The sequence below is a fragment of the Lathyrus oleraceus genome, chromosome 1 (assembly GCF_024323335.1).
Source record: "Lathyrus oleraceus cultivar Zhongwan6 chromosome 1, CAAS_Psat_ZW6_1.0, whole genome shotgun sequence".
NCBI lineage: Eukaryota > Viridiplantae > Streptophyta > Magnoliopsida > Fabales > Fabaceae > Lathyrus > Lathyrus oleraceus.
The window spans coordinates 314240008-314252739 of record NC_066579.1 but is presented as its reverse complement, the minus strand read 5'-3'; the positions used below and the strand labels follow the sequence as shown (position 1 = coordinate 314252739).

General features: G+C 39.1%; 1 protein-coding gene across 1 annotated transcript; it reads right to left on the bottom strand.

Moving 5' to 3' along the window:
- Positions 1 to 1230: 1230 nt before the first annotated feature.
- Positions 1231 to 2046, bottom strand: LOC127115713 (uncharacterized). Its single transcript, XM_051047182.1, has one exon. It carries the CDS (start codon positions 1849 to 1851, stop codon positions 1231 to 1233), a length of 621 nt encoding a protein of 206 aa, XP_050903139.1. The 5' UTR covers positions 1852 to 2046.
- Between the last annotated feature and the right edge of the window lie 10686 nt (positions 2047 to 12732).

Here is a 12732-nt window from a genome sequence, read left to right as displayed (position 1 = left end):
TTCCACAATGAAGTCAACCATGCTATGAATGAATGCACACATACCAACACATATGCAATTAAGACCATCTATATACCGTCTTAACATCCCACATATCACCATGACTCACAATTGGTACATATACACATTCATCACAACACATCAATTACGATTACATATACACATCCATAACCATAAATCATTCACAAATCAGTACTGGTATACATACACATTCGTACAATATATTATTCACCAATATAGGCCAATCATCAAACATGTACACATAAATTTCATTCCAAAACGCACACAACATTTAAATATCAATTTTTCACTTTTCAAACAGTGTTAACCGGTTAACGCATATGGTTAATCGGTTAACGTAAAACAGAATGCGCTTCTTGGCAATTTTTAACAGTGTTAACCGGTTAACGCCCTGGGTTAACCGGTTAACGCAAGACAGAATGTAATTTTTCAATATCGCAACAGTGTTAACCGGTTAACGCCCTGGGTTAACCGGTTAACGCAAAACAGAATGCTGTTCCTGCGCTAACACGAAACAGAATGCAGATTTCCTTCGCATTTTTCATCGTTGGAGGACTTCCGAACCTCCGATTTCGATTCCGTAAAAAGCTACACGTTCAGAAAATTATGACTCATCCAAATATATATTCATTCACAGTTTTAGCATAATTTAATCATCACAATTCAAGAGTATTTATCAAGACCTAATAATTCCAAACCATGCCAATTAAGGATTTCAACCTAAAACATGTTCCTACCCATTGACCCAATCATACTAACCCATAATAATAAGGATTTCCCCCCTTACCTTGTCAATCTGATGGAAACCCTAGCTCTTCTTTACTTTTCCTCTCCTCTTTCTCTATTGCCTTCAGTGCTCAAGTGAATTCTAATTCTCACTTCTTTCACTCTTACTATTTGTAATAGTATTCTAGTTGGGCTTAAATCATCTAATTTAATCACTAGGCCCAAAATACCTAATATTTAAGTACCTCTATTTAAATTCAAATAATTAACCACTCACTATGCACACCAAGTTAATTAATTAATTCAATTATTTAATTATTTCTCATATCCACTAGATAATGAATTAATAGACCAATTAATTAATTAACACTCCACATAATTAAATTAAAATTATAATAATAATAGTATAATAATTCAATACTAAAAAAATGGGTTGTTACAACTCTCCCCCACTTAAAAGATTTTCGTCCTCGAAAATTTACCTCAAACAAACAACTCCGGATATGATTCCCTCATCTTATCCTCGAGTTCCCACGTAATATTTCCATTGGCGACTCTGCCCCATATCACTTTTACCAAAGCAATCTCCTTACCACGAAGCTTCTTCACTTCTCGATCTTCAATCCGCACAGGTGATGTATCAACCGTCAAATTATCCCGTACTTGCACATCATCTAATGGAACAACATGCGATGGATCCGCAATGTACTTCCTCAATTGAGACACATGGAATACATCATGAAGATTAGAAAGTGATGGTGGTAATGCAATCCGATATGCCACTTCACCTATCCTCTCGGAAATCTGATAAGGACCAATGAAACGCGGCGTCAACTTACGCGACTTCAAAGCTCTACCAACACCCGTTATTGGCGTAACTCGAAGAAACACATGCTCGTCTTTCTCAAACTCAAGAGCTTTCCTCCTCTTATCATGATAACTCTTTTGACGACTCTGAGAAGCCTTCATCTTCCCTTGAATCATCTTAATCTTATCTGTAGTCTCTTGAATCAACTCGGGTCCAACCACAGCACTCTCTCCCGATTCGTACCAACATAAAGGAGTTCTACACCTTCTGCCATAAAGGGCCTCAAACGGTGTCATTCCAATACTCGAATGGAAACTGTTATTATATGTAAACTCGATTAAAGGCAAGAAACTATCCCAATTTCCTCCTTGTTCCAAAACACAAGACCTCAAAAGATCTTCAAGTGACTGAATAGTCCTCTCCGTTTGACCATCAGTTTGCGGATGATATGCTGAACTCAAACGCAACTTCGTACCCAAAGCACTTTGCAAACCTTCCCAAAATCTCGAAGTGAACCTCGGATCTCTATCCGAAACAATACTCGACGGTATACCATGCAAACACACAATCCTCTCGACGTACAACTTAGCAAGACTCTCCATCGAATAATCCATTCTCATCGGAATAAAATGAGCACACTTCGTCAGTCTGTCCACCACGACCCAAATCGCCTCACAATTACTCGATGTTCTTGGTAAGCCCGAAACAAAATCCATAGAGATATTATCCCACTTCCACTCGGGAATAGATAACGATTGCATCAAACCAGACGACTTTTGATGTTCAATCTTTGACTTTTGACAAGTCAAACATGAATACACAAATTCCGCTACATCCTTCTTCATACCTTGCCACCAAAACATCTTCCTCAAGTCTTGATACATCTTAGTAGCACCAGGATGAATACTCAGACCACTTCTAAGCCCTTCCTCAAGAATCCTCTTTCTCAAATCCATACCATCCGGAACACAGACTCGATCACGACACCTCATGATACCATTCTCATCAATCCGAAAGTCACCACCTTTACCTTGGTTAATCAATGTCATAACATCGACTAACTTCAAATCTGACCTCTGACCTTCTCTAATCTCGTCAAGAATGTCAGACGTAAGCTTCAACATCCCAAGCTTAACACACGAAGACGTTGCTTCACAAACCAAACTCAAATCCCTAAATTGCTCCAACAATTCAAACTCTCGCATCATCAACATAGACATATGCAATGACTTCCTACTCAATGCATCGGCTACAACATTCGCCTTCCCAGGATGATAATTCAAACCAAAATCATAATCCTTCAAGAATTCCAACCATCTCCTTTGCCTCATATTCAATTCTTTCTGATCGAACAAGTACTTCAAACTCTTGTGATCACTAAACACATCAAACCTCGATCCAAACAAGTAATGTCTCCAAAGCTTCAACACAAACACAACGGCGACAAACTCTAAATCATGCGTCGGATAATTCTTCTCATGAACTTTGAGTTGCCTTGAAGCATAAGCTACCACTTGCCCTTTTTGCATCAGAACACCTCCCAAACCCAACAAAGAAGCATCGCAATACACAACGAAGGTTTCTAACGGATCCGGTAAAATCAAAATAGGAGCCGTAGTCAATCTTCTCTTAAGCTCTTGAAAATTCGCTTCACACTGCGAAGTCCAAATGAAAGCTTGACCCTTCCTAGTCAACTGCGTCAACGGTAACGACAACTTAGAAAATCCCTCAATGAACTTCCTATAATAACCAGCCAAACCAAGGAAACTTCGAATCTCAGCAACAGACTTAGGAGCTTCCCACTGAGATGCAGCTTCGATCTTCGTAGGATCCACAGAAATCCCACCGCTCAAAATCACATGTCCAAGAAAACTTACTTCACTCAACCAAAATTCACATTTAGAGAGTTTAGCAAACAACTTCCTCTCTTTCAACACCGATAACACAACCTTCAAATGCTCTGCATGATCCTCTTCGCCCTGGGAATAAATCAATATATCATCGATGAACACAACTACAAACTTATCCAGATAATCATGAAAGATTCTATTCATATACTCCATAAATACACCAGGTGCATTTGTCACCCCAAAAGGCATCACGGAGTACTCGTAGTGACCGTACCTTGTCCTAAAAGCAGTCTTCTGAATATCCTCAGCCTTTACACGAATCTGATGATACCCAGACCTCAAATCAATTTTGCTAAACACACAAGCTCCAACCAGCTGATCCATCAGATCGTCAATCCTCGGAAGTGGATACTTGTTCTTAATCGTCACTTTATTCAGTTGTCCATAATCAACACATAATCTCATAGAACCTTCTTTCTTCTTGACCAATAGCACAGGTGCACCCCACGGCGACACACTAGGACGAATAAACTTTTTCTCGAGTAAGTCTTCAAGTTTACTCTTCAACTCTTTCAACTCAGAAGCGGACATTCGATAGGGAGCCATCGATACAGGACTAGTTCCAGGAACTAAATCAATCGAAAACTCGACCTCTCGTTCCGGCGGTAAATCACTTATATCTTCCGGAAATACCTCCGCAAATTCACAAACTATTGGCAGTTCTTCGACCGTCCTCTTCTCTCGAATATCCAAATTTGCCAACAACATAAACAACTCGGCACCATCTTGCACCGATTCATCAACTTGCTTAGCAGACACACACCAATCTTCCTTAGCATCAACCTTAGGAAAAATAACCGTCTTCTCGAAACAGTTTATGTACACCCGATTAACTTTTAACCAATTCATACCCAAAATCACGTCGAGTTGCTCTAACGGAAGACAAACTAAATCAATTCCAAAATCCCTACCAAATATACTCAACGGACAATTCAAACACACATAGGAAGTAGAAACAGAACCCATAGCAGGTGTATCAATAATCATACTTCTACGCATATCAGATAATATGAGATTCAGCCTCTTAGCACAATCCAAAGAAATGAAAGAATGTGTTGCACCGGTATCAATAATGGCAATCAAAGGTGTACCATTAATAAGGCACGTACCTTGGATTAGTCTATCATCGGTAGTGGTCTCCGCACCAGACAATGCAAACACCTTTCCCTTCACTTGCTCCTTCTTCGGCTTATCACATTGCAAACTAATGTGACCTTTCTCACCACAGTTGAAACAAGTTACGTTCGAACCAACTCTACACTGGTTTGCTCTGTGACCCATCCTACCACAATTGAAACACTTCCCAGAATCTCTACTACACTCTGTAGCACGATGGCCTTCCACACCATATTTGAAGCACTTAAGTGGAATAGAAGATACTCCCCCACTTGGCTTCTTGCCAACACTAGATTGTCTCCTCTTGTCATCATATGGTTTCCCCCGATCTTGGTTTTTCCCCTTCAGACTCTTGTAGACAGAAGCACTCTCCCTACTATCCTCGTCATAAATCCGGCTCTTGTTAACCAATTCTGTAAAACGAGTAATCTGTTGGTAACCAATGGCCTTCTTGATATCATGTCTCAAGCCATTCACAAACTTCAAACATTTAGATCTCTCAGCATTAGCAGTATTGTAATAAGGACAATACTTGATAAGCGCCTGAAATCTAGCAGCATAATCAGCAACGGTACCATTTCCTTGCTTCCATTCAAGGAACTCCACCTCTTTCTTCCCACGACAATCTTCTAGGAAATAGTTCTCCAAGAAGGTATCACGGAAAAGAGTCCAAGTAACTTCAATGTTGTCTTCTTCGAACCTCTGAAGAGTGTTATTCCACCAATCTTCAGCTTCCTTCTCAAGCATATGGGTACCAAACTGCACTTTCTGAGCATCAGTACAGTTCATGACACTGAAGATCTTCTCAATTGCTTTCAGCCAAGCTTGAGCTTTCTCGGGTGCATGCTTACCCTCAAAGATAGGAGGATTGTTCCGCTGGAATCTCCCCAAAGCATGGAACTCATCATCATCTCCCTTTTGGTTACCGGCATTCGCATTCGCTTGATGGGCATTCGCTTGATGGATCTGGCCCATGGATTCAGCCAGCATCCTCAGCGCCTCAGCAATGGCGTCGTCATTCCTGCCTGCAACCATTCTCCTGAACAACCCGAAACATCAAACAAACAGTATCGATCGTGTCAGATACACAAATCAAATACCACGGAAAACCTACTACTATTGACCAACTGGTCGACCATGCTCTGATACCACTATTGTAACACCCCTTTTTCTACCCCAAATTATTTAGCATATAATCAGAGTAAATAAGCACGCATATAAAGAAAAGGGCGTCACATCGACGTTTTCGAAATTTAAAACTTTCAAAAACCAACAATACACCTGGTCATTCAAAATAACACCTCTCAATTATCATGAATATTCAAACATATGCGTTCGCAGCGGAAAATAAAGAATACTCATGTATTTCATAAAAATGATCCATGTCCCATACCATGATCATCTCTCAATAATCACTTCAAATTAAAATAAACAAGTAATGACATAAAACATATCCAATTAAGACACGAGTTCAATACCACTAATCTACCCAGTGTTACATGACCAGAGCATTGACTCATTACCTAATTTCAAACTAAATACGGAAACTCTCCAGCTAATCTTGAGCGAGCTACCGTCCACCTACTCCAGCAAAACTACTTTGTAGTATCTGCGCGATACCCATGAAAAGGTAACATTCAAATAGAAAGGGTGAGAATTCAAATCATTATGAAATAGCATAATAAGGCACAATGAATTAAAACACAATTTAAGAATTCATCACACTTGGTATAATCACGTCAATAATATTAACCAACAATCATCTCACATATTTCAAACGTACATCGCATCCACATCAATACATGCATTCAATGATCACATAACTATAGACGACTCCATGCAAGGCAATGTGACTCCATGCATGTGGTACCTCAATGTGAACTCAAAGTTTCACCGCTTTCCGATTCAATATCTAGAATCCAAGCCACGCTTCCGATCCGGACAAGGCCGAAGCCCTACGTCTGTTTCCAATGAAGGATCACCGCTTAATACTACGCCTAATCCCAATTAAGGATTAACGTCTGCTACGTCTGTTTCCAATGAAGGATCACCGCTTAAATACTACGCCTAATCCCAATTAAGGATTAACGTCTGCTATGTCTGTTTCCAATGAAGGATCACCGCTTAACCACTTCCACAATGAAGTCAACCATGCTATGAATGAATGCACACATACCAACACATATGCAATTAAGACCATCTATATACCGTCTTAACATCCCACATATCACCATGACTCACAATTGGTACATATACACATTCATCACAACACATCAATTACGATTACATATACACATCCATAACCATAAATCATTCACAAATCAGTACTGGTATACATACACATTCGTACAATATATTATTCACCAATATAGGCCAATCATCAAACATGTACACATAAATTTCATTCCAAAACGCACACAACATTTAAATATCAATTTTTCACTTTTCAAACAGTGTTAACCGGTTAACGCATATGGTTAATCGGTTAACGTAAAACAGAATGCGCTTCTTGGCAATTTTTAACAGTGTTAACCGGTTAACGCCCTGGGTTAACCGGTTAACGCAAGACAAAATGTAATTTTTCAATATCGCAACAGTGTTAACCGGTTAACGCAAAACAGAATGATGTTCCTGAGCTAACACGAAACAGAATGCAGATTTCCCCGCATTTTTCATCGTTGGAGGACTTCCGGACCTCCGATTTCGACTCCGTAAAAAGCTACACGTTCAGAAAATTATGGCTCATCCAAATATATATTCATGCACAGTTTTAGCATAATTTAATCATCACAATTCAAGAGTATTTATCAAGACCTAATAATTCCAAACCATGCCAATTAAGGATTTCAACCTAAAACATGTTCCTACCCATTGACCCAATCATACTAACCCATAATAATAAGGATTTCCCCCCTTACCTTGTCAATCTGATGGAAACCCTAGCTCTTCTTTACTTTTCCTCTCCTCTTTCTCTATTGCCTTCAGTGCTCAAGTGAATTCTAATTCTCACTTCCTTCACTCTTACTATTTATAATAGTATTCTAGTTGGGCTTAAATCATCTAATTTAATCACTAGGCCCAAAATAACTAATATTTAAGTACCTCTATTTAAATTCAAATAATTAACCACTCACTATGCACACCAAGTTAATTAATTAATTCAATTATTTAATTATTTCTCATATCCACTAGATAATAAATTAATACACCAATTAATTAATTAACACTCCACATAATTAAATTAAAATTATAATAATAATAGTATAGTAATTCAATACTAAAAAAATGGGTTGTTACATAGATAATTTGTATATTCTTTTCTCATCTCCCCAATCATGTTTGCACAAATATTTTCACAAATACCAACCTATCAATACACACTTGCAAAAAGGGCTCCCTTAGAGTACTAAGTATGTTTTGGGTGCTTAAAACCTTCCCATTACATAACCAACCCCCTTACCCAGATCTCTGACATTTTTATTAGTTTTTGATTTGATAAAACTTCTTGGTTTTTGTTCGCTTTCTAACCTTTCCTTTGGATAAATAGAAGTGCGGTGGCGACTCGAATTGTATGATTTACTTTTGATTTAGTCAATAAATCTAAAGGTAACGAATACCCCGCTACACCCGAGGATCAAGGGAAAATAACCTTTACCTGTCCTTACGGAACGTTTGCTTACAAACGAATGCCATTTGGACTCTGTAATGCGCCAGCTACTTTCCAACATTGTATGATGTCAATCTTCGCATATTATCTTAACGGAATCATGGAAGTATTCATGGACGACTTCTCGGTGTGTGGACTAAAATTTGAAGACTTCCTTATTAACCTTGAGAAAATCCTAGAGAGATGTGTAGAAGTTAACCTTGTGTTAAACTGGGAGAAGTGCCACTTTATGGTTAAAGAAGGCATAGTGTTAGGACATATAATATTTGAAAGAGGCATTGAGGTCGATAAAGCAAAGATAGAAGTTATAGAAAATGTTAACTCTCTTAAGACAGTTTGAGAAGTCCGTAGTTTCCATGGACAGACCGGTTTCTACCGACGCTTCATAAAAGACTTCTCTAAAATAACAAAACCCCTGATTGGCCTTCTGATGAAAGACATTGAATTCATTTTCGATGAAAGATGCATCAAAGCCTTTAATTAGTTAAAACAAGCATTAATTTCAGCATCCATTCTACAAACCCCGGATTGGACTAAACCCTTCGAAATAATGTGTGATGCTAGCGATTTCACTATAGGAGATGTTTTAGGGCAAAGAAAAGATAAGAAACTACATGTAATATATTACGCTAGTAGAACCCTAGATGCCGCTAAATTAAATTATACAACAACTGAGAAGGAACTCCTAGTTGTAGTTTTCGCAATCGATAAATTTAGGTCTTATCTTGTAGGATCTAAGATTATAGTCTATACAAACCATGCAGCTATTCGTTACCTTCTGAGCAAAAAGGATGCAAAACCTAGATTACTCAGGTGGATCCTTTTGCTACAAGAATTCGACTTAGATATTAGAGACAAAAAAGGAACAAAAAACGTAGTTGCTGACCATCTTTCTAGATTAGAGCATTTAAAGCCAGATCATTTACCTATAAATGATGACTTCACCTTTGACAGATTGATAGCTAAGATAAATACCGCTCCCCTTGAACCTGATAGAGACAACCTTGGGACAGTTTCAGAAATTAGCAGAGTACCATGGTATGCTGACATTGTGAACTATCTAGCCGCTGATATCATACCACCTGACCTCAACTACCAACAGAAGAAGAAGTTCTTTAAAGATATAAGGCACTCCTATTGGGACGAACCACTCCTTTTCAAAAGAGGAACTGATAACATATTTCGACGTTGCGTCCCGGAAGAACAAGTCAGAAACATCATAGAGCATTGTCACTCTCCACCCTATGGTGGAAACTCAAACTCATCCAAGACATACGCTAAGATCCTTCAAGATGATCTTTATTGGCTAACATTATGGCGTGATGTCCATACTTATATTGTCCAATGTGACCAGTGCCAGCGCGCTGGAAACATATCAAGACGTGACGAAATGCCTTTGAAGAACATCCAAGAAGTAAAACTATCTGACATTTGGGGTATTGATTTCATGGGACCTTTTCCATCTTCGTTGGGAAACAAGTACATTTTGGTAGCCGTTGACTATGTGTCCAAGTGGACAGAAGCTATAGCCGCACCCACCAATGACACAAGAGTAGTCATCAAGATGTTCAAGAATAATATTTTTCCCAGATTTGGAGTGCCACGACTTGTCATAAGTGATGGTGGATCATGTAACACCCTTCTAAAATACCCCAATTATTTAATTAAAACAACAATTATATATATACATCAGAGTAAAGGTGCAATTAAGGGTGTCACACAATCACTTCACAACATTTGCCATAATAACTGTCATGCTCTTTTATTAATTCAAAACATAAAGCATTTGCACAATACGCAGCGGATAGAAATCAAATCAATCATGCAAAACATGTAACACATTACATGTAAAATTTATTCAACAAGGTAAAACATCCCGTCCCGACGTTACATCTATCAGAGCATGACCCACTAAGGAGACTACACTAGACTCCAAGGACTAGCTTCTACTCAGTCACTGCTCGTTACCTGAAACATAGTTGTAAGGGTGAGTTCCTCAATCGATATAATAAGCATTATAAAATATCATGTCATGTTAAGTAATTTAACACATTAATCACCCTAATCACATCACACATTCAGCAACGGCACATCAACTCAAATATCATATTCAATACCAATGCAACTCATACTCATACTCAATATCGACACAAACACACGTATAATATTGGAATACATCCATTCATATCATACGCCATATATTATGCAATGAGACTCCATGCATGCGGTACCGACTATTCGTGAACATATAGTTCAACCTCACCGACCAAATCCAGGTACGGCTACCAAGCCCACTAGTCCCACTCATTTGAGACCTAGTGACTCACTCACTAATTCCTCACCATGGGAATTAGCTACCACCCCAAGGGCTATGCTATGCAGGCTAATTCACCTAGCATGCAAACATCAACAACAGTCCATAATGACTAACTCACTAATTCCTCACCATGGGAATTAGCTACCACCATAAAGGCCACAATATGCATGCTAAATCACCTAGCAATGCAAATCATCAACAATAATCCACAATGGACATATGCTCACACTCTAAGCCATAAAACAGTCCATTCCACAATTGCATACATAATACATACATTCACAGCATTATGCATATCACCATACATCATCAGCATATTATCACAAAATCATATCAAATAATTAATCACGGTATTAGCACACTCTACTAATACCTACACTGCTCAAAACAACGGGGAATGATCACTACTATATCATACATCAGCTAAATTACATCACTCAGCTGAAACGACCAAAAACTGCACAACAACAGCTCAGAAAAATCACAAATCTGCCCATACGCGTATTGCCTAGTCCCATACGCGTATGGCCCATTTCCTGGCCAAGCCCATACGCGTACCACCATCTCATACGCGTATGCTACGCGTAACATCTCTCCCATACGCGTACCAACAGAGACAAAAACACGTTCAAAACATCATCTTCCCCATCCATACGCGTATGGTCTCACCCCATACGCGTACCACTCACATGCTACGCGTGCTACACGCGTATGGCGCGTATCAGCGCCAGTTTTCCCCCCTCCAGGCCATCCCATACGCGTATTGCCTAATGCCATACGCGTACCAGACCATCTCATACGCGTATTGCCTAGTGCCATACGCGTATGACCAGAAACCAGAATTTTCCAGATCTGCTATGGCTTTCCCTGCTACGAGATTCTTCAGATCCAACCTCCCACAGTCCAATTTTACACAGTAATCGTTCATATCATCTAACACAATTCATACCCTATTCAATTTCACACTTTCTAACATTATTCCATCTAATCCTTACGAATTTTCCTTCAATTTTGATCCAAATTTCGTTCATCCAATATTTCACAAATTTCAGCATACATCATTCAAATCAGAGGTAAATCAACGGTTTATCACTACCCATTACATGTTATCCCATAATACCCATTAAACGATGATAAACCCCCCTTACCTGAGTTAATCCGGCGAATCTTTAAGCTTCAAGCTTTTCTCTTCTTCAACCTTCTTCCTCTTGCTCTGTCTCTTTGCCCTTTTTCCTCTTTTCAGCCGCTTCTCTGTTTTTCACGTGAAAACCCTTTTTACCAAATGGGACCTTTTCTAATTCCAACTTTTATTCCAATAATAATAATAATAATCCAATAATATTCCAATAATTCCAATTATTTAATTAAATTAATAAATATAATATTAACTTAAATTAAATAATTATCTTATTTTTATCGGGGTGTTACAACTCTCCCCCACTAAAAGAGTTTTCGTCCTCGAAAACATACCTCAAGCGAATAACTCCGGATAAGACTCCTTCATCTGACTCTCAAGTTCCCAAGTCACATTGCCACCTGCTGGTCCTCCCCAAGCTACCTTCACCAAGGCAATCTCTTTACCCCGCAACTGCTTCAACTCTCGATCCTCTATCCTCATAGGTGATGTTTCAACAGTCAGGTTGTCTCTCACCTGTACATCATCTACTTGGACTACATGCGACGGATCTGGAATGTACCTCCTCAACTGAGACACATGAAAAACCTCATGCAAATTCGCAAGCGACGGCGGTAAAGCGATACGATAGGCTACCTCCCCTATCCTCTCCAAAATCTGATAAGGACCAATAAATCGAGGTGTCAACTTCTTCGACTTCAAAGCTCGACCAACCCCAGTTATCGGAGTAACACGAAGAAACACATGATCTCCCTCTTGAAACTCAAGTGACTTCCTCCTCTTGTCGTGATAACTCTTCTGACGACTCTGAGCAATCCTCATCTTCTCCTGAATCATCTTAATCTTTTCCGTAGTTTGTTGAACAATCTCCGGTCCAACCACAGCACTCTCACCGGACTCATACCAACATAAAGGTGTCCGACATCTCCTACCATACAAAGCTTCAAACGGTGCCATACCAATGCTCGAATGAAAACTATTGTTGTAGGTAAACTCAATCAAAGGTAAATAACAATCCCAAGCACCTCCCTT